The 24,362-nt window shown below is 37.7% G+C and overlaps 1 protein-coding gene across 1 annotated transcript; it reads left to right on the plus strand.

Moving 5' to 3' along the window:
* Positions 1–24,034, plus strand: LOC121733370 (ATP-binding cassette sub-family B member 6). Its single transcript, XM_042123594.1, has 17 exons — positions 1–151; positions 367–517; positions 1,100–1,244; positions 2,823–3,022; positions 3,127–3,274; positions 7,947–8,118; positions 9,140–9,306; positions 9,525–9,762; positions 11,408–11,583; positions 13,904–13,973; positions 15,652–15,787; positions 18,017–18,224; positions 18,669–18,847; positions 19,147–19,261; positions 20,468–20,608; positions 21,785–21,906; positions 22,981–24,034. The coding sequence occupies exons 2-17, from the start codon at positions 372–374 to the stop codon at positions 23,159–23,161; spliced, it is 2,544 nt and encodes an 847-aa protein (XP_041979528.1). The 5' UTR covers positions 1–151; positions 367–371; the 3' UTR covers positions 23,162–24,034.
* The last annotated feature ends 328 nt before the right edge of the window (positions 24,035–24,362 follow it).

Below are 24,362 nucleotides of genomic sequence, written 5' to 3' on the forward strand. Positions count from 1 at the left end.
CCGGTGCTTACAAATCAAGAAATGAAAATTGCGATGATTTGATAATAATTTTTAGAATTGCAGCAGCATCTATTCGTACTTTATCAGTACTTACCAATCTTGAGGTATTCCGGGCTTAACATCAAGTGCTTATGATATTCGGTGGAAAACGGTAAGTTTCGTTATTATAATAATTTATGTATATTATATTATTTTTACGCGTAATGTGCACCTAATTATAATAATAAGTATTTACTATAGTTATTTGCTGTATTTTCCCTTGGGTGAAATGTAAGAATAGCTAGTACTCTAGTAAATGCTTCAAATAATGCGTACCGACTAATGGTTCTCTAACAAAAGTATTCACTAAATTTTTATACGTTATAGATAAAATGAGGTACTGTCCGCCAAATATAACCCTGTCAGAAATATGGGTAGACCATGGGATCTCGCAGTGTTTTATGGAAACAGTTTCTGCTGGAGTCATTGGAACATTTATTGTTGTATTTGGTACTATCCAACTGGTTATGTACAAGAGGTTTGTATTAAATAGTTAAAACCAAAATGTAAAGGGAATTTGAAGTCTTTATTGAGATATAAATTTATGCTAGTCAGACCCTAGACTCAATTTTTAAAAAAAAATATGAATTGTGCAACTATTGAACGAAAGTTTGAGCTAGTGTAATTTTTAATGTTAGTACCATATTTTTTTATTGCATTGTGTAGGGTTTGGATTCAAAGTGCCTTTAAATCTTATTGTACATTAAAATGTACGGTATTGTTCATAGTTCTTGTAGATTTAAGGACTCCCTTATGCCTATGTATATTACTTAAATAGGTTAGACCGAAAGCTAGGCTTTTTTTTCAATAGCAAATTACTTTAAATCATGACATTTAAAAAAATGTTTTTTGTGTAAAGTGTAAACTTATGATAGTGCCAATTTATTAATGCCCCACTCCCTAAATCACGTACGCTGATAAGAAAGAGTTTATCTGCAAACCAAACAGTTGTCTAATATGCCATGTGCTAATATTATGTAGCAAATTTTACATACAGACACCTTACAATATAAATAATTCAGTATTGTAAAATGTATACTCAATGATCATTGCTTTACAGGTATGCAACGTCGTGTGATACCTATTTAAGTGGGTTAGGTGCTTTCCAAGTAGTGTTTATGCTATTAGCTGTACCTTTGCTTACTATTGTGAGGTTCCTGTTGCAAGCTTTCCTGTTTAAAGATGGTCATATTTATGGATATATGGTAAGATGTATATTTGAATAGACTGGTTCGAGACAGAAAAAATGGCAAAATTTGGAGGAGGCTTTTACCGCCATAGGCGACCCTTTTATAGATTAAAAACATATATACATATATTAGGAAAAAAAAAACAGTAAATAAATGAAAAAACTTGTAATAAGGGATAATAAAAAGCTTATATATTATTATATTATATTTTTGAATTTAATTTTCTATATCAGTTCAATTTAACAAAACAAGCTCTGAGGAATTGGTCGGAATCATACCTCCTGCAACTTTTCGCCATCTTTCCACGCGAACAATATACCATCCTCATCACCTTGAGTGGCAGTCTTCCAACATGCATTTTTCTTGAGTTAAGCTAGGTTCTTTTTGGCAGGGCTTGAAACCGGTTCTACATTAACCTGTATTTTAAAGGTTAAACCAATTTTGTCATGCGGTTTCGTTCTGGAGCGGAACCAAATAGGAACGATACTTGGAACCTAAATAAACCGGTTTATAGTGAGATCGGCCGCGAGTCGCAACTTGATCGAAGTATCTATATATGCTGTGTGGTTGCAAATGCTCTGTCTGTTCAGTGTGAATAGTATGGTCGACTATTTACGCACGTTCTATGAACATGGGCCGCAAATTATTTTCCTGATTGAAATAAAATAACCGGTTAATAAAAAATACCATTATTTTTAAAAACTGCTTTAGAGGAACGAAACCTTTTTAAAAAGTTCCGTGGGTAAATTCGTCAAACCGGTTCAAAAATACCGATTTCCAAGCCCTGCTTTTTTGGATCGTAATACTTACACGTTTTTGAATACCTAACTTTGACTTTATCTATTCAGTGACGTAACCTTTCAGTGGATAAATAGTGTATTGGGGGGCAAAGCTAATATGAAATATTTTGGAATGGGCTATGGCCTACGAATAATAAAAACTAAGGAAACATAAGTCCCATACTATTACAGTTTTAAATTTGGTCCCTTTTGATCTGTCATGTAACGTCAGCCTGATACCGCTGAAGGCCACCTAAAAATTGCAAATGTATTGAAAATATTGTGTACCTAGGTAGAGTATAATTGTAGAATCTTATATCTTTAAATGAGCAATTCTTGTTTATATATATATATGTATAATTGGACTCGGAAACGGCTCCAACGATTTTCACGAAATTTAGTATATAGGTGGTTTCGAGGCGATAAATCGATCTAGCTAGGAATAATTTTTAGAAAATGTCTTTTTATTCGTGTTTTATCGATAATCGATAAACTGAAAAATATGACTCTTCCTGACATCAGCTATTGGCGAATAATAATACTATTTTATGAGCAACTAATTGCTTTAACGACACAACAACAGCTAAAGCTATTCCAGCAAATAATTTTCTTGAAAAAAAAAAACATAAAATAATAATTATCGTTCTCAATTAATTTATTTTAGCTGAGTATTAGACAGCCACACACTGCCACTCCCATAGGGTGTTGTCCATAAGATTCAAGGCAAAGACCAAGACGTGTTTACTGCACGCACGTCGCACATATCAGTCTAATTTTCAAATGTTTAGTACAATATTATGGTTTGCTATTTCAGATAGTTACATTAGTGGTGAATCTAATTATTTTCCCACTATCAACATATATAGCAGCAATAGAATTTAAGTACCTGCTACCATCTTTACCACCAAATGGTCATGGATTTGTGCTCCTGGTGTTTTGGGCGATGCTGTTTATTGCTGAAAATTTATCATTTTTAAATTTAAATAAGGATGGATGGTGGTGGCATCTTAACGAGTAAGTGACTTTGTAATATACTTATTTAAGAATTATTTTTGTATAATATGGCATATTGTTATACAATTAATCTAGAAAGTTTTAACGTGTGATCTTATTTTCAGCTTACAAGATCGGTTAGAAATGGCACTGTTCGTAAGCCGCTACATATCATGCATGATAATATTTATACTGGGGATGAAAGCGCCGCTTATAAGACATCGTTTTGAAGAATTAGAAGCCGAAGATGGCAACAGAGTTAATTCGCCAAGGGTATGTATAAATAATAACTACTATACTAATGCACAACTTTAAGAACACTTATCTAAATTATTGTGTCCTTCAAATATAAAATACCAATAATATACCATAGGTCCATACCACCATTTCATCCTGGTATTGGTACCATCTCATCGACCTTTTCTACTTGTACCATCTTTTTTTTAAAAATGAAATAAGGGGGCAAACGAGCAAACGGGTCACCTGATGGAAAGCAACTTCCGTCGCCCATGGACACTCGCAATATCAGAAGAGCTGCAGGTGCGTTGCCGGCCTTTTAAGAGGGAATAGGGTAATAGGGGAGAGTAGGGAAGGAAATAGGGGAGGGTAGGGGAGGGAATAGGAGAGGGTAGGGAAGGGAAAAGGGTAGGGGATTGGGCCTTCGGTAAACTCACTCACTCGGCGAAACACAGCACAAGCGCTGTTTCACGCCGGTTTTATGTGAACCCGTGGTATTTCTCCGGTCGAAACGGCCCATTCGTGCCGAAGCATGGCTCTCCCATGACGTCAATCATCATCTACCCATGTGCAATGGCGTTACTCAGTCACGACCTTAAAACAAACTGATCATCTTCCATCGTCATCGGATCATCCTAAAGCTGTGCGGCGAAATAGTTATTTTGTGCGGCCCGTGTTTTTGGTTAGGGAATGTTTTCGAGTAAAGCGCAGCAGTCTAACCTCACATTTCGTACATATTAGTGACTAGACACTAGTGTATATTGTATGGTAACCCAAGCAGCAAATGGACGTGCTATAATGGTCGAGAGCACGTTCTTGTTTTCGCTTTAAGTTCTATAAAAGTTCTTAAAACAGTCGAGTAAAAGTGCTGTAAACGTTTACTCGACGCGAAAAAGGCGCAAATTATTCAGACTAAAGTCCTATTAAAGTGGAATAAGCGCTGAGTAAGCAACAAAAAAATGCTGTAAGATTTGAGTAAAAGTGGTAGAAAACACTAAGAGTGTTTTAAGAGCAACCAAAATGCGTATATAGGATATTTAGTTCAATAAACGCAATTGATTTGCTATTATACAGATAAAGTGTGCTATAATAGCAGACGAATTGCTTTTATTCTCCTTTTTAGTTCTATAACAGCGAATAGAATGCTTTTACTCGACAAATTAGTGCTGTAAAGAGTGCGAGCTTGTGTGCTACATAAATTTAATGTAAAACAATTATAGTTATTAAACTACATCTCAATCCTTATTTATATTATCAAGTTTTTGAGAAATCAATATGTGATTATTTTTTCTGTTCGTGTAGCTACTCCAAAACATCATGCGCAACAAGTTTTATTGATAAACCCAAAGGCATTTTTACATAAACATTCATGCGCTGCCTATTTTCTTAAATTTGAAGACTAATTAATATAATTAAATATACTTAAAATATATTTTTTTACTGCCATTGTCCATATTGATAATCTAGTTGCAGTTACAGCTAACTTATTCCATTAAAAGTCGAGTAAGAGTGCTGATCACCACATTTATAGCACAAGGTGTCGCCATGATAACAGGATTTAGGGTTCGCTTCGTAAATATCGTATAACAGCTCTTAATTACACTACAGTTCCTATACGAACGTTTTTAATTCTACTATAAGAGTTAGTCTATAAGCGTGCAGTAACAGCAGCAATGTTGCCATAAGCAATTCGATTGCGTTTATAGAGCTTTTATAGAAACATAAAAGAGCTGAGTAACGGCTGTATAAAAGCACCCAATTCAGCGAATCATCTATTCTACAGCTATTATACGACTGTTATAGATCAAACGATCGAATAACGAGTATTTTAGCCATATTCATTCAGCATCTGCTAAAAGGTGGAGTAAAAGGGCTAAAACATAGTGCTGTAAACGTTTATTCGACGTCCTTAAAGCACACATTAGCAAATATTGCCAAATAGTCGAGATAACCGCTATTATACGATAAATGGGTGTTTTATGAACGGTTACCCGGCTCTTATACGATTAAAGGCTGAGTAAAAAAATCCTTATTCGACTGTTTTGCTGCTTGGGAAGCGAATGGTCAGCGCGGATTTAAAACCAGCTCTATTTTCTTAGAATGTATGTAAGCTGTTTAGAGGTCAACAGTATCAGGTCAAATCTATCATATATCAAGCATTGATATCACTTGTGCACACTCTAGACCACAACAGTGTTACAAACTGGTGACATAGTAAATATTTCTATATATCTCTTACGGCCGCACTCAGATACCTACATACTTACCTATAATTTAAATATTCAGGTTGGGTTGCACCAGAGGCGTGGTTAAAGTTATGGTTATAGTTAAGGCTAATTTAACTTTAACCTTAACTTTGACCACAGAATTTGACAGAAGACGTTGCTGGTCCGCCAAGGCTTTATAAGAACGTGGGCGCGCTGCTGGTAAAGGAGAGCTGTCAAAAAAGGCCTTTTTTGTATGATGACAGCGTTAGTTCCTTTTTTCGCCACGTGCATTTAAAGCCTTGTCGAGCTCTATGGTTATGGTTAAATATGGCCTCTTAACGGCGTCCATTTTTAACTTTAACCAAAGATTTGACATTTTCCATTGTAGTTTTTTTTAATTTATTTATTTTAGGGCCGTCTATGGGCTCTGCGCCCATATCCTTTTTTTTGCTATCTTTGTATTGTTTTTCGCACCAACGATAATTGAAATAATATCATTAATTGTAATAATTGTAACTTTAAAACTTTAACTACAATGCAAATAAAAAGAAATGAAAAAATATTATTTGCATTGTAGTTAAAGTAATAGTTAAAGTTACAGTTATAGTTAAAGTAAGTTGGTGCAACCCACCCTAAGTACGTAACTTTTATTTAATCAAGAGTGCAAAATACTCATTAAATTAAAGTTAAGTAAGTACCTACGCCAGGTAATTAATTATAGGAAAATCCGTAAAATGTTGGGTCTAAAACGCCTAGGTCATAATATGTACTACAATGAAACTGATAAGTAATATAATAATTATAGTGCCGCCTTTGCTGATTTCTAAGGCATTTTGTTGTGTCCATTAAAAAAACTTTTAATTAAATGTGACATAACATAAAACGTTAATGTCGGCTTAACTTCACACATAAGGTTAAAATGTCATGCCCGTTTCAAAATTATGTGATAAGTGAAGCAAAAACATTTAGAAATCATAAGGTATTATGTAAATGAATTGATTGCTATGTACGACCATTCATTCTACGATATTGTTGTAATAGCTTTAAAGTACGCGCACATTTTAAGAAAAAAATACTATTTGAGCTGGCCATACACTCCACACACTCCAAATAAAAAAGTATTTCACACTAAGTGCAAGGCATTCTAACTATTTACTAAACGATTTTGGACTGCACAGGCCATTCGGAAAAAAGACTCATGGACCTTCTATCAGAAAAGTTGATTCATACGTAATTTGGTCGCGTTTTTATCTAACTCAGCTGATAGATTGATCACGAAAAACATTGAAATGATCCGACCAGTGATGGTCAACTGCCCGTGAATCAATTTCTTCGTAATTGTATTAATTAAAAGGGTGAATAAAGCAAAATTCAAACATCGTCCTTCTCTCTTTACACTCATACCCGTCTTTCATATGGCAGGTGAAAAATAATCGGCCAAGTGCGAGTCGGACTCGCGCACGAAGGGTTCCGTACCATTGCAGAGCAAAATTAGGCCAAAATTTGTGTTTTTTTGTATGAGAGCCCCTCTTAATTTTTTATTTAATATGATTATTATTATTAAATATTAAAGTAACACAAAAAACTAAGGATTGTGTATAAAATTCAAGTACCTACTTGTTGCTATTATTGATATAGAGCAAAAAAGGCCAAAAAAAATCACGTTTGGGAGCCCCCCTTAAATATTAATTTTAATAATAATAATATTTTAATAATATTTATGGACGCTTTACACCACGTCGGTCTGGCCCCGTGGTAAGTACCTGAAGGACTTGTGTTACAGGTACCAGACAACGGATATATATTTAATACTTTTTATAATATACATATATTTAAGATTTTTATTATATGATACACATATTTAATACACATCCATGACCCAGGAACTTTTAAAAAACTTTTTTTGTTCCGTCGGCGGGATTCGAACCCGCAACCCCCGGCTTGAGCTACCAACGCGCTCACCACTGAGCCACAGAGGTCGTCGAATCGAATTTTATTTTGTTTTTAGTATTTCTTGTTATAGCGGCAACAGATATACATAATCTGTGAAAATTTCAACTCTCTAGCTATTACCGTTCTTGAGTTACAGCCTGGAAACATACAGACGGACAGACGGACAGACAACGAAGTCTTAGTAATAGGGTCCCGCTTTTACCCTATGGGTACGGAACCCTAAAAAAGGTGCGGAATCAGCGTGGTGCGGTTTTTTATTAATAAAATATATAAACAATATTTTTAAAATCCTTCAGTAATATAATTTTATAATATTTATTAAATTATTATTGACTCCGTTGAATGCATGGTTTTGAACAGAAATGAAATATTCGTAAAAAATTATATGCATCTTTGTGAATTTTCGCTAGTACAGAGCCTCGCAAATACTGTGTAGTATCCATGTTAAAAAAATTAAACAATTAATTGCTTATTATCCAGTACAAAAATTAATTATAAGATCATCTATTCTTCTTTAGTCGCCGCCTTAAGTCGTTTACTTATTTCAGGAAGAACACAGATCGACTTTTAGAAATGTATTCAGTAAGCTGAGGACGTTGCTGCCTTTCCTGTGGCCGAAGAAGAGTCTGTGCCTGCAAGTTTACGTATTCATCTGCATACTGCTGCTGGCAGCCGGCAGAGCCATCAATTTATATGTACAGATATACACAAAATTAATCGGTAAGTTATTAAACATAAAACAGATAAAATCTGACCTGACCTTGAGGTTAATGTTATGATAATATTGTATCGTCTAAAATATTTTGATGTGCAATCTTGACGCAAATATTTCATACATTCTTTTGTATGTTTGCTGTTGGAATTACCGACCGACTGTAAAAAACAACCATACTTTGCAGTCGGTCCCGACTGTAAGATGCGGTCCATCTATGGCCGGCCTTAGTCCAGTCAATGTCAGTTGTGATCCGCTGTTTGACATGCATCAAATTACGTATACAGTCCATAAAGTTAATATACCTACCTAGTGGAATAGAGAAACAAAGGCCTGAGCAAGCGAGATGTCACTATCAGTAACACTGCGTGGTAAAAAGAGACGTGTGATACATGCCAGCAGCACTTTTTTTTGACGTTCAGTGCCGCAGACGGCACGTGCCGCACGTTGACAATTTAATCTCATAGAATTCATGTTCAATCATGCTTGTGTATACGTACACATTTTTTTCACACAGATGAAAGCCAATTTCGGTTTCGTTTGACAGGTCGAGATTGTTGCTCTATTCCGATAGGTATATTAACTTTATGATACAGTCCAACATCTGCCTAGGACTAAATTTTTCTGATGGTGCCTTATTCACTGAACTAGATGACGCCCGAAACTTCGTTGCGCCAAAATTGTATCGCGTGGGGACCGTACATTTTACAGGCTTAAAACTATCCTATATCCTTTCCCAGGACTCAAAGTGTATCCATACGAAATTTTAGTAAAATGGATTCAGTGGTTTGGTCGTAAAGACGTAACAGACAAACAGACAGACCCACTTTCGCATTTAATAATATTTCATTGGTCGTCTGGAAGAAACCGCTTAAAGCGATAAGACCGCCACTTTGCACATTTTCGTAATTTTGTAATTTTGTTTGTAAGAGTAACACTCCTTTTGTTTTTGTCTTTATTATGTGGTTTTTGTATGTGCAAATAAATAATTTCTTATTATTATTACTTTGGATATTTTGTTGTTCACAGTAAACAGTATAACGATAGCGCCGCTGTCGTTCAGATGGGACCTCGTTGTGTTGTACGTGCTGTTCAAGTTCCTCCAGGGCGGCGGCACGGGCGGTATGGGGCTGCTCAACAATCTCAGATCCTTCCTCTGGATCAAAGTGCAACAGTACACGACTAGGGAACTGCAAGTGAGTCTTGTGGCAGTTGTGGCACTACCGATCATTCTTAGGGCTCCACACACAAAACTGCGAATTCGCATCGCATCGCAATGTCATTTTAGTATGAGTTTTGTTGCAGATTACTGTGATGCGTTGCGAGTTCGCAGTTTTGTGTCGAGCCCTTCTGCCTAGGAATCAACTCCTCTGATAGTACTAATAATACATCAAAATGCATGTTTTTTCCGCAGCTGGAACTGTTCAAACACCTCCACGATTTGCCGCTGAAATGGCATCTCTCTCGCAAGACGGGCGAGGTGCTGCGAGTGATGGACCGCGGCACGGACTCCATAGACAACCTCCTCTCTTACATCCTGTTCTCTATAACACCGACGATTATTGATATCATCGTGGCGGTGGTTTACTTCGTGACAGCTTTCAACGCGTGGTTCGGACTGATCGTGTTCACGACGATGCTGCTTTATATAGGTGAGAGACATAGACCCTATTTCACCATCGACTGTTAAAGTTAACGATCGAATTAATATAAATTTACCTCTCTCGTTTTTCGTATGAATGAAAGAGAAGAATTTTTAACAAGCTGTTAACACTAACATACATTGGTGAAATTGTATGTATTATAATATTGACATTGTTTTGTTCACGAGATAAACTTCATTTAAGAACTACTCATTGTTAGTCGAAAATAAAAATTTTGTTCACGAGATAAACTTCATTTATGAACTGCCCATTGTTTGTCGAAAATAAAAATATGTATTTATAGACGATAAAGGTTACACTTACGTCGCGCCTGGCCAGTACAGTGTCAATGTATGTAAAAATAATCGAAACAACGCACGGAAAATAGATTCTTACATCATATTAAAATATATGAATATTTTAAAGCTATAGTAAGTAAAGAAAATATAGATCCTACTCATCTTCCATTAAGCATAATATTTAATTTGTAACCATATATTATAATATCATATAATATAATTATATTATTTAATATTAATAATAATAACATTAATTTGTAACCACGTATTATTAAGCATTAGCCCATTACACGTAATGGGGTCTATAGCGTGTGAATTTGCCACTAGGGCCGCCGGTCGCGTAAGGTTCAGAAACATACGATTTTCACCATTTTCAGCTAACTTTGTCACATAAATTATAGTTTATTAAATTTCATTGTTGAAAAGTGATTGTTGATAGATCACAAATATCAGTTGACATTTTGTATTTCACAATTACGATAGAAAAGTGCTCCGGTCATATACAAAACTTCTCCTTAACGTTCCCGCCCATAACACTGAATATTTCAATTCCTTATTTACCGTTCAGTCTATTTTACTTTGGAATTCCCTGATCATGATCATACAGGGTGTAACAAAAATAAGTGATAATACTTTAGGGTGTGTACGTGTTCCTTGTAGAGAGCTCACTGTAAAAGTTGCAGCTTTGAAAGACGAAATTTTTTTTTCACTTTTGTATGGGCAAGGGCCCGAGCGTCACCAGTTTCCCCATACAAAAGTGAAAAAAAAAATTGGTCTTTCAGCGCTGCTACTTTCACCGTGAACTCTCTACAAGGAACACGTACACACCCTAAAGTATTATCACTTATTTTTGTTACACCCTGTATAAGGCAAGCTGAAACCTTGAATCGCTTTAAGTCGTTGCTATTTAATTATTATTATATCTGTCAATAATTAATGGTTACAGTATAATATACATATTATAATGTATATTTTATATACTTATTATCATTTATATAGTATATTATAGTATTATAGTATATGTAGTATATTAAGTATAAGTATTTATATTATTAATATAAGTACATATTATATTTTATATATTATGTAATATACTTTTGCACATCACCTTTTTCCTGTAAACACATCATCTCTATAAAATTTGTTAAAGGGTTGCCTGGAAGAAATTGCTTTCAAGTAATAAGGCCGCCCTTGTGTACATGTCTCATTTGTTAAATAATGTAAATTTCACTGCTATGTTTGTGCACAATAAAGTATATTTGTTTGTTTGTTTGTTTTGACTATATGGATCACAAACATATTAATAAACGTATATTTTTTTAATTTGTAGCCAGATTTTTAACGTTTTTTTCCAGTGGCGACAATCGCGGTGACGGAGTGGCGGACGAAGTTCCAGCGGCGCATGAACTTGGCTGACAACGAACAGAAGGCGCGCTCCGTCGACTCGCTGCTCAACTACGAGACCGTCAAGTATTACGGCGCAGAGGGGTACGAGGTCGACTCGTATGGGGACGCCATTGTTAGATACCAGGTAATATCATTATCACATAACACCATGTTACTCTTCACCAGCGTTTTTCCACCTGTGCGGTGGCGTAACTGTAACATCCGGGACCCGTGGCAAATTGATGGATATGGGCGTCATCAGTAAAAAAGTCACGTTAATAATAAAACAACGTTTAAAAAAATTCTGATGTCACGGCCTCTTGGGCCGGAGCCCTTTTGGGTCGGGGGCCCGTGGCATTTTGCCAGCCCTGCAAACCTATAGTTACGCCACTGCACCTGTGGCTCGTAGCATCTGTAGGTGGGAAATAAGTTCGCTTTTCAATCAAAAGTTGTTCAGAATGAGAACCACTGAGTCACCTCTTTTCGGCTTACTCTACCTAATTTGAAACACCCTGTATAGGCGAAAGTTTATAGTATAGTAGAAACACACACAGTACGTAGTAGTGTGTCTTTCTGGCTTATTACTGCTATGAAATTAGCAATCTTCTTAACAGAAACGGCAACCGAACACATAAAAGATTATAACATAAAAATGGCTATAAAAGACAGGAACGATAAAGTCCTAGGCCACATGGCGGGTAGATTCGACACAGAACGATATCTCTTTAACACCCTAGAAACTCCACCCAGCTTGAGTGACCCCTCTCCACCAAGCCAATGTCACAACATCTAAAGGCAAAGGGTGGAGCAGCATAAAATCAAAGGAAATCGGAAAATGTCGGATCTACTGGCCGCCACACCGACTGGGACCTCACCGTTCAAAACATTAATATTATTATTATGTAATTTATAAAACAATAAATATATATTTATTTATTATATGTATAATATATTATAGTCTATTCTATAAAGTATATATATATATAGCAGGGAAAAGAAGATATCAGGGATATCCCGAAATCCCTAGGGATATCACGAAATCGCGGTAGATACCGAATATTCTTGTTTCTTACGTCTTCTTACTAAACAAATCTAGTGATATGTCATTTCACTAAACTAAATCTAGTGAAATGTCAGAAAAGCGGATACCGCCGAATAAAAATCGAGCTACGCATTTCTCTCGCTCGCTCTAATACCCTATCACTATCTTATGGGGGCGACTAACCCTAAATTGACGATTTTATAATTCATTTTTATACTTGAAAATAAGCCCCGAATTGTTTCATTTTGTAGACATAGACACTACATTATATTTCCGAGAATCAAACCTAGCAAAAACACGATATCTTAAAATTTTCTCGATCACAAAGATGCATATAATTTTCACGAATTTTTCATATATTGCCATAACCGTGCATTAAACTAAGTTAATATTTTAACACATTGTATAAAATTCTATCATTGAGGAACTGACCTAGCGGATTTTTTAAATGTTACATATTTATCGAGTTATTAGGAAAAAAATAATTTTCTTTTTATTTAAATTAATCCGCGTCCTCCTTTTTCACCTGGCATATAAAAGACGGGCGTGAGTGTGAAGAGAGAAGGACGATTTTTGCGTTAGTCGCCCCCTTAACGCGAATGGGGCATTATCAGCGTGAAGTGATCTTATTATCGGTATTGAGTTATTAATATCCCCATAATATACATTTAACAGGCTATCGAACCATGCAAGTAACATGCGCGTAAGTCTGGAAAATATTAAAACTCGAGAGTCGTAAAAGGTGATATTTAGAAAATCGCATTCAAACTTAACGTACACGTAATAATTTAACGACTAAAATCACACGAGCCGCGCCAGCTCGAGCGACGCATTTGTTTCACTCCCACTAGGGCCCGTGTGGGTATTAGAGCGAGCGAGAGAAATGCGTAGTTCGATTTTTATTCGGCGGTATCCGCTTCTCTGACATTTCACTAGATTTAGTTTAGTGAAATGACATATCACTAGATTTGTTTAGTAAGAAGACGTAAGAAACAAGAATATACTGTATCTACCGCGATTTCGTGATATCCCTAGGGATTTCGGGATATCCCTGATATCTTCTTTTCCCTGCGACATATACACATATATATTTAAAAAAAAGTGTCCATGGCGTGATGGACCACAATTAATTAAAATTCATAATATTAATTCAATTATCCTTGGTGCGAAAAATCTAAATAATAAAATAACAAAAAAAGGATATGGACGAACAGTCCATAGCCCCAATTTTATAAAAAAAAAAAAACAGAAACGGCAAACTTCGTTTCCACAAACATATCTCGTCTCTTGTTGTTAATTGTACAAACTATCTAAACTTGCAATATTTTTTTTTTTATTTATTTATTTTTTATTAATACAAGATGAAAAATAATTTGTTAATATTTTGTTATTCTAATTAAAAATGTTTTGTTATTTCTTTCAGAAAGAAGAATTTAAGACTTTGCTCACCCTTAGCATGCTGAATACGATTCAGAATGTAATTATTTGTACCGGTAAGTTGGCATTTGAATTTTAAGGGTGTTTGCGCACCGACGGGGTCATTGTAGGGCAATAGTCTATACCTTGAAGTCATGGGCGCCAGCAGGGGGGTGCCAGGTGGTGCACTTGCACCCCTTGGGAATCTCGGGATCAACAGGAATTATTGAAATAAAAAGCCGTCGTAACCCTATTACCATGCCGTACAAATATAGTTCATAATGTTTCGGCACTAAAATATGTATTCTGTTGACGTAAATAGACAGTCACTGTTCGTAAAAAGTTAAAATTAAAGAAAAGAAAGAAACTAAAATCTGAACCCTTTGGAAGTTATTTCTGCCGGCGCCTATGCTTGAAGTCACATTTTTTATTATTAAATTGTTTGTTCATAGTTTAAGGTACAAAAGAACGTAGCAATAGGTACCTTTTCCGAACATACCACTGTTTGTGACATTCATTTCATATAACCTACCCTACCTCAAATTTGGCTCTAGCTACAGCTAGGGTTGCCAACTTTCGAAAGGACCAACCCGGGAGGATTGTAGGGGGGGTTGTGAAAGAACATAGTCTCAGGACCATTTCTCTCTTTCATATGAAGTCATTAGTAAGCCCTGAGTTAATCCAGAGTCAATTATTATGCAATAATTATTAGTTTTTGAAAACCGGAGAAATTATCGTTCTCCGGGAGGACGGGAGGTTAAGCATTATTACCGGAGTCTCCCGGGCAATCCGGGAGGGTTGGGAACCCTAGCTACAGCCTTGAATACATATCTACTGTCTCACCTCAAATGATAATTAGGTTATGTTTCATCTCGCTCCAACCCCTTTCTGGTGGCATTCTTGTGGTGTGCGGCGTGAGTGTGCAAATGTCGTAATCACTTATAGTGAATTACAGTAATTGTAAAATATGAAATAGATAATGCTAAGTGTCATTAAATTATATATCTGAATTCTGAAGGCCTGTTTCACCACTTTATGATAAAGGCCGAATAGGGTATTGACAGATTGTCCATATTTCATCTGTCCAGTTAAATGGTGGATAGCCTATTCGGCACTTATCAGGAAGTGGTGAAACAGGTCCTGAGTGTGATAAATAATTTCGAAATATTAGCGATTTGATAGAAGTGCGACCTTTGAAAAAGCGCATTAAAGCTGCGCGTCCACCGGGTCGGAATCGGAGCGTACGGTGCGGAGGGAGCGTCGTCATTTATAATTTGTCAGACGCAGAAATGACGTTCCAGTGCACGCAGTTCCATAGAAATCAATGCAAAGCAAAAAATCCGTCCACTGCGTACGCTCCGATTCCGATCCGGTGGACGCGTTTTATTTTTTGTTTTTATAATGTTTATTAGCTTGACCCTCTTTACTATTTCTGACCTTAAACAATTATTATCTTTGAGTCGCGTGTTAAAATTGTTGATGTATTATAAATATAATAATGATTGTTTATACTATTATAATTATAATATGCAATAATCAATTGACATTCTTGCAATAAAATCATCTTTACATGCATTTTATTGCATGAATTTATCATTATTTGTTTTGAATAGAAGTTCATTGTTTTACATTATGCAGAAGCGTGCCATAATAATTAAATATTTAATTAATGATAATAATTGATAACATATAAATAAATTTCCACTCGCACTAGGCTGAACTTTTTTTTTCATAATCATCATTATCATGTTGCAGGCTTATTGGCCGGTTCCCTGCTGGCCGTGTCCATGGTGGTGCGAACACACGAGCTCACTGTCGGCGACTACATTCTCTTCGCTTCTTACATAGTACAGCTGTATGTGCCTTTGAACTGGTTCGGGACGTATTATAGGTAAGTTGGTGATACCAACCATACCATAACTGAAAACTAAGGAGTCACTAACCACAACAAGACCTAAAATCCTAAACTTAGCAACAGACTATTTCCGAACCTTATATTATACTCAACACAAGAAAATAATGGATCACAAGAGAAATCACCATTCCATGATATCAACACCAAAGAAAAAGAATTTATTCCAGAAATATTAAATTCGGAGGTTATGAAAGCTATTAAAAGTCAAAAAACTGACAAAACACCCGGTCCGGACAAAATCCCAAATGAGCTAATGCGCGGGTCAATCGAGTATATAAGCCCGATACTTACAAAGCTGTTTAACGAGATACTAACCACAGGCACTATTCCAAGACAGTGGTCCGAATCACACATAATATTAATTTATAAGAAGGGGACAAAAGATGACATCGGGAACTATAGACCCATATCCCTGATATCGAATGTGTACAAAATTTTCGGAAAGGTAATTCTAGATAGGATTTCCAAAAAATTAGACGAGAACCAACCAATTGAACAGGCTGGCTTTAGAAAAAACTTTAGCACTATTGACCACATACACACCATAAAACAAATATTACAGAAATACAGAGAGAGTACAATAAGAAAATTTATCTAGCTTTCATCGACTACTCCAAAGCCTTCGATAGTCTTCAGCACGAAGCAGTCTGGCAGAGTCTTTTAGAACAAGAAGTGACTTATGTGGACATCAGTAAAAATCTTGACATCCAAAGTCAAATTAGAAACCGTAGGGTGTGCTTTCCCTATCAACAGAGGAGTCAGACAAGGTGATCCGTTATCACCGAAACTATTCTCGGCCGTGCTAGAACAAATTTTTAGAAAGCTAGATTGGAAAAAAAACTAGGTCTAAACATAAACGAATCTAGACTGAACCATCTAAGATTCGCTGACGATCTGGTCATAATGGAAGAAAACCCAAAACAGCTGGAAAAAATGATACAAATGCTGGTGGAAAATAGCAGAAATGTAGGACTAACAATGAACGCTAAAAAACGAAATTAATGACTAACTCAACTGAAGTTGACATAATCATCGAGAACAAAAAGCTAGAATACGTAAAGGGGTTCGTTTACCTGGGCCAAATCATATCGCCTGTAGACCAGATATCTAAGGAAATTAACAAGAGAATTACAACCGGATGGAAAAAAAATTGGGCTCTAAAAGAAATAATGAAGAGTAAAAAACTGGGTATGCAAATAAAGAAAAAAACTTTTGATACCTGCATTCTCCCTTGCATTACATATGGATGCGAAACCTGGGCGCTAACTAAAAAACACAGGGATAAACTAGCAAAATGTCAAAAAGCCATGGAGAGGAGCATGCTAGGGGTAAAATTAAAGGATAAAATTAGTAATATTAACATAAGAAATAAAACAAAACTAACAGACATACTACGGCGTGTTGATCAACTCAAATGGAGATGGACCGGGCACATGCTTCGATGTAAAAACGAAAAATGGAGTAAACAGGTAACAACCTGGATCCCGAGAGACGGTTTCAGGAGCCGAGGCCGTAAAGTACTTAGATGGGAGGATGACCTAAATCTAACCTTGGGCCCGCTATGGCTAAGAATTGCATCCGATAGAAAGCAGTGGAAGGATCTGGAGGAGGCCTTTGTCGTAAGACACACCGACCGTCGCGATATATTATAAATAGTTTTTAAATAATGTATAACCGAAACTTGTAGCTGGTCCGGAAATAAAGGCTTTATTTATTTAGTGATACCAGGACCGGATTTATGTTTTTAGGATTCCGTACCCAAAGGGTAAAAACGGGACCCTATTACTAAGACTTCGTTGTCTCTCCGTCTGTCTGTCTTCAGGTTGAAATTTTCGCAGATTGTGTATATCTATTGCCGCTATATCGGAACAATTACAAAAAACAAAATAAAATTAATATTTAAGTCGGTCTCCCATACATAAAAACAAAATTTTTCTCCTATTTTTGCTCTATAACGGTACGGAAACCTTCGTGCGCTAGTCCGACTCGCAGTTGACCGATTATTTATGAGTAATTATGAGTATCGACCACTTTAATTTAGCCGCACCTATCTGCGAATATCGCGTGTTTCTCTCTCTCTCTCATAGAAAGCAACTTCGTTCCATCCGGGTGTCCTTTGACACCTCTTAAGTTTTTATGTGATTTTTTGTCGGTGGCAGTTAGCCGCGGCAAAGATCGGAACTTTATACTCAATCCTGTCCTCAGAGCTATACAGAAGAACTTCGTGGACATGGAGAACATGTTCGACCTGATGCGAGTCGACTGTGACGTCACGGACGCGAAGGGCGCCCCGCCGCTCTCGATGCGGCGCGGCGAGATCGAGTTCAAGAACGTCAGCTTCGGCTACGGCCCCGAGCGGCTCGTGCTCAACGACATCAGCTTTAGGGTCGCGCCTGGATCTACTGTGGCCCTGGTGAGTAGAACTTGATAATCATAAAATTAATATCACTCGTGCCCAAAGATACTGTTTAAAGAATCTTTTGGCACGCGGTCAAATTACTGGCGTCGACATATTGTGACGTAACGGACGCGAAGGGCGCCTGCCGCTGTCGGTGCGGCGCGGCGAGCTCGAGATCAAACACGTCAGCTTCGGCTACGGCCCCGAGCGGCTCGTGAAGTGTGCTCCTTGTAGAGTTCACTTCGTCCAAGCGCCCCAGCGTCATGAGTTTCCCCATACAAAAGTCAAAAATATGGTCTTTCAGCGCTGCTACTTTCACAGTAAACTGTCTATCAGGAACACATATTATATACCTAAAGTATCATCACTGTGTTTTGATACACCTTGTATAACGTTAGATACTGTTAAATACAGAACTTAAAAGTTTATTATACAAATTTAGCGTTAATTTACCAACAGGTCGGTCCATCCGGAGCGGGCAAGTCCACAATAATGCGTCTGCTGTTCCGCTTCTACGACGTGAACGAGGGCGCCGTGCTGGTGGACGGGCAGGACGTGCGGTCCGTCACGCAGAGCTCGCTCCGGGCAAACATCGGCGTCGTGCCCCAGGACACCGTGCTGTTTAACAACACTGTCAGGTGATGATGCTGTTGATTCACAATCTATGAAAAAGTAAAAGAGTAGTTTAATATTTGATACGTATGAAAATACTACAAAAACTTTTTATACATTTTTTATCCTTCCGCCCACCGTCCCACGTCACCTTAGTTGGTTGTTTCTTTCCGACCGCCTAGAAGGCCTTTTTTTGGGTTTTCGACAGATTGTATATAAAAAAGTAAAAAAAAAAAACTTGATAGTTAACCAGCTACAAATAAAATATAGTAAAGTTACGGTTATTAATTGCATCGAAGAGATCAACGACATCTTTATTTTGCAGGTACAACATCCAATATGGGCGACTGGGTGCGTCGGACGCCGACGTCATAGCCGCCGCCAAGAACGCCGACATACACGACAGAATACTCACGTTCCCTGACGCTTACGACACGATGGTACGTTAATAGAGCCTGCTATATTATTAGTTACTAGCGACCCGCCCCGGCTTCGCACGGGTATAAAATATATTATAGCCACTGAAAAAATTATTAAAATCGATTCAGCAGTTTTGATTTTAAATATTCATTATTACTGCCCGTGGCCCGCATTAGTCGGTACCGCCGCAAAAGCTACGTCCCGCAATTTTTAAATCTAAAAATATTCATTTAAATTATATGCTGTAAAGGGCCATATAGATCTACATTAAATCAACAATGTATTTAAGGTATTTAATGATTAGTTATTACTAGTAACGGCCCTAGGGGGTGGCGAACAGGCCAATCGCCCGGACCTCGCTTTTGCAGGGGCGCCAGGGGCCTCGCAAGTTATTTTTTCGTAAGACCTCGCAAAGACCTTCCGCCCAGAGCCTCGCAAAGACCTTCCGCCCGAGGCCTCGCAATGACTAAGGCCGCCACTGGACGTATTACAATGTTTCTACCGAATAGAAATATTTACGTATAAAGTAATCGAGTTCATTAAGTCCTTACAATAATTTCATGAAGTGCTATGTTGCTGAAGTCTATAATATAGACTATAGTTTGTGCGTTCTAAGATGATATGGGTGACAGTTTGCATGTTCCTTGCTACGGTTTTTTTTACAAGAAAACAAAAAATATCAAAATGTAATAAATTATATTCCATCTACAAAAACAAATGTTTCCTATAATTGTAAATGAATGAAAATGAAAAAATGCTAAATGCTAACTTATTAATAAAAATTATAAATATTAACTGTGAAATAGGAGTATAAAATTATTGTAACGAAAACATTTGAAAAATGTCATATGCATGAAACGGAACTTATTTCAATAGAGATTGACTCTGTTGAATCGAAATCAAATCGATAAAAAAGGGCGGCCATCTTAAATCGCCGGCACCACTGAAATGTCAGTACGAAATCGATAATTTCGATTGCAATTCCTTTACGATGTGTTTCGATATTTTTAAACTATCGATTAATTTTTGTTAGGTAACTTCCCTACTATTGTCAATTATTATGTGTCACGCATATCATCATAAAACGCACAAACTATAGTAAATCATTTTTTTCGATACCCTTTATTAAAAAAATAGATTCGTCACTCGTATTTTAATAGTCATTCGATTATTTCTTGTTACACAACAATTATTATTATTAATGATCTGTTATCTGTTATCATTAGGTGGGCGAGCGCGGTCTGCGGCTGAGCGGCGGCGAGAAGCAGCGGATAGCGATCGCGCGGACGCTGCTCAAGGACCCCGCGATAGTGCTGCTGGACGAGGCCACGTCCGCGCTCGACACCCACACCGAGCGGAACATACAGGTAAGAGCTAGTCTACAGGGCGCGTTGCGTCAGCGTTGCCCTGACGCAGTGCTGCCGTTGCGTTGTTTTGCATACAAATAACCAAGGTGTTCACACGGCACGCTGCGTCGTGACAGCAGCGCGCAACGCACACATGACGGACAGCAGCCCCCGAGACGAAGTGGGAGGGGGTGTTGATGTTAAGACTGCTTCTTAATAACGCTGCGATGACGCAGCGCCCGTGTGGCCGGCTATGCGTCAAACGGCAGCGCTGCGTCGACGCAACGCTGACGCAACGCCCGTGTGGACAGGCAGTAAGACCGGTAGATGGACCGCATCTTGCTGTTAAGAATCGAATGTAAGATGCGGTTGCCGTACGGCGGATTTGCAGTTTCAGTACTAAATTCATATCCGCAAAACACGATCGGTGCATTCACATTACATCACGTTTAATGAAATCAGACCAGTTACGCAGGAGTAATCTTATAGTGCCCAAGTGTGTGCGCAGTACATAAGAGCACTCTCTAGTTTCTAGACACAGGAGATACAGTGGTGGGAATGTGTGGTGGGCCAAAGCCCGTTAAAAAAAAGAGCACTCTCTAATCTCTATAGACGTCCAACCGACACGACATCCGACGCATGGATCTGACGTTTCTTGTAGCGTAACGCCACTGGCGCGTACCTTAGAAGATTTCATACAGATAATATTTAGGCGCGACGTGTCGCGTTGCTTAGTGCGGTCTCGCCTGTATATGTGTCGCTTAGCATGTTTACACACGGCGCCGCGGGCGCAGCGTTTTTCGCCGCCGCGGCGCGCGCCGCGGTAAAGAATCGCCGCCGCCGCGGCGGCGCCATGTGAAAAGGGCCCATAGAAATGTATGCAGCGGCGCCGCCGCCGCCGTGGCGTGTAAACAAACAGCCCTAGTGCTGTGGCCTGTGTCGTGTCCTTTATCCTTAACATAAAAACTTAATAGGTGTCAAGGGACACCCGGTTGGAACCAAGTTGCTTTCTAATTTCTAGAGAGAGAAAGAGAGACAGAAAAACGCTTACAACTATAGGAAAAAGTATCGTTACAACTTTTGGTCTTAATTTTTTCCGTCTAGCCCCCCTTCGCAACGCGCGATAAAGAACTTCGTTCCAATAAGTTATAAGAATTAAAAATATGCGGTTTAATCTTTAAAACGGTACATTTACAGGCGGCGCTGGCTCGCGTATGCTCCAACCGCACGACGCTGATCATCGCGCACCGACTGTCCACAATCACGCACGCCGACGAGATACTCGTCCTTAAAGATGGCGAGATCATAGAGCAGGGCGAGTGAGTACACCGTTTTTTTTTTTTTTTAAAGAATAAGCAGTCACTCTGAACTGTAACTTATTTTTATTGGAAGAATGAGCAAAGTCGCTCTGAACAATTCGTATTATTGATTGTTTTGCGTAAAGGCCGATTTACACGGGTAACTAAAGCCGCACGATTTCCGCCGCACGGCGAAAATCGACCGTGTAAATGGCAATTCGACTACGCCGCTTGCGGCTAAAGTCGCAAGCCCCAAAGCCGTGCAGCCAATGGCCGCATGCGGCTGGTGACTAAAATCGACCGTGCAAACGCTCAGTCGCAAGCGATCGCTTGCTGCGAATACTACTGTTGACTGGTGACTTGCCGGGTGACTAAAATCGACCCGTTAGTCACCCGTGTAAATGGGGTGGCGATTCGACTTGGACAGGCGATTCGACTGGTGACTAAAATTGACCCGTTAGTCACCCATGTAACGGCCATTCCCAATATTTGATCTATCTCTGGTTTTGCCCTACTAGAGATAGGAATAGCTCATATTAGACATTAGAGACATATATTTTATGTTAATTGTGAGCTATTCCTATCTCTAGTAGGGCAAAACCAGAGATAGATCAAATATTGGGAACGGCCGTAAATCGACCATAAGTGATAGGGACAGTTCTGAAATCTGATGAATTTACGCTTTTTGGGCGTAGTAATTATTATTATTTTTTTAAACTACTCAATGAATAAGCTATTTGTTGTTTCGTCTATGTTTTCCGAGCGACTTTTCAATGTATTGCATGAAAAATTAAGTAATAATATAAGTAAGGTTTGTATTATATTATAGAAAATCCGTTGCGTAGTTTTAAAGATTAAAGAGAACAAAGCGACACGAGGGAAAAAAGCGACTTTGTTTTATAATATGTATAGATGAAGTATATTGTTCAATGCGTACAGCGGCACGAAAATGAACTTTAGAGCTCAACACATAACTGCAAATTCGCATCGCAAATATCTGCGATAAAATTCATAATAGAAATGACATTACGATGCGATGCGAATTCGCAGTTTTGTGTGGGAGCCGTCAACTTATAAAATTATGTAACATTCCAGCCACGAAAAATTGGCCGCGAGGAGCGGCGGTTTCTACGCATCGATGTGGAAGCAGCAACTCGAGTCGGAGCGGCACGACGATACCAGCGGCGACAGTCGCGCGCCCGCACCGCAGCCGCAACAGAACGGCATGAACGCGTTCGGGCACGGGCACGGACATGGGTTTGGACATGGCCACTAAATTTGATAGATTGTGAATTTTTACCTCAGTTGATAAGGCAAATGTCGATGTTTTTGTCGATATAGTACGGATATTCGAATAAAAAGAGTGTGGCGTCCCCTAATGTTTTTTGTTGTTTAATATTAGATGTAACAATTCACAGTGTAAATATATAATATCACGTCTTACAACAACAAATATTACGTATGTTTGAAAATATATATTTTTTAATTCTGTAATATGGTGTGCTACGTTCATTGTTGCATTAAAATATTCTAGTAAATTGACGCCACACGCTCGTTTCTCTAGCGATAGCTAGCATGACTGGTTGTGTGTAAGGGGGCGTTCATAAATTACGTAAGATCTCACTTTGAGAGGGAGGGGGGGGGGGGGATTCTCAGTTAATGTCACGTGATTTGTTCAAAAATTCTTGCAAAAGGTCTTAAGTGATTTATGGAGCTAAATATAGATAGAAGGGAGATGTAGATATTGATAGAACAGATGTGTACTAATTCATAATTAGGCAGACCTATTAGGATGTTTGCAAATGCATAAAATTGTCACGGGGGGCGTGGATGCAACACTTTTACTTAAAATTGTACCAGAGATTACCTTTAATTGGCCACATTATGATTGTTAAATGACTTTTACAAAACAAGTGTATGTGAAAAAGCTCTCCCTCGAGTTACACTTTACAAGACAGCTGCGGCAGCCTTGTAGGTCTGTATAACACAAACAAATAATGTTGACAGTAGCCAACCTGGTTATGTATTCAATTACCTGATAGTACAATGTAATTTTATAGGCGATCTAAGGGTACCTAAATGTCCGTTGAGATCAGAAATTCTGAATCTGTGTGCAATTTCAGTGATAATAAATTGTTCTTTTTAATAACGTAGTTGTTATTTTTTTTACTATCAAAACAAATAGGTAATAGGCACGTTGCCTTGTCTTTAATATTTTTACAAGTAGAATGTTTTAGAAACGAGCAAATCTTTAATAAAGATTTGCTCGTTTAAAGATATAAGATTACATGTTACTGTGTCAAAAATTACTGTTTCTTATATATTTCTATCAATATATATATATATATATATATATATATATATATATATATATATATATATATATATATATATATATATATATATATATATATATATATATATATATATATATAAAGCTCGTTTAAAGATATAAGATAGATTTTGCAAAATGATTT

The sequence above is a fragment of the Aricia agestis genome, chromosome 13 (assembly GCF_905147365.1).
Source record: "Aricia agestis chromosome 13, ilAriAges1.1, whole genome shotgun sequence".
NCBI classification, from domain to species: Eukaryota; Metazoa; Arthropoda; class Insecta; order Lepidoptera; family Lycaenidae; genus Aricia; species Aricia agestis.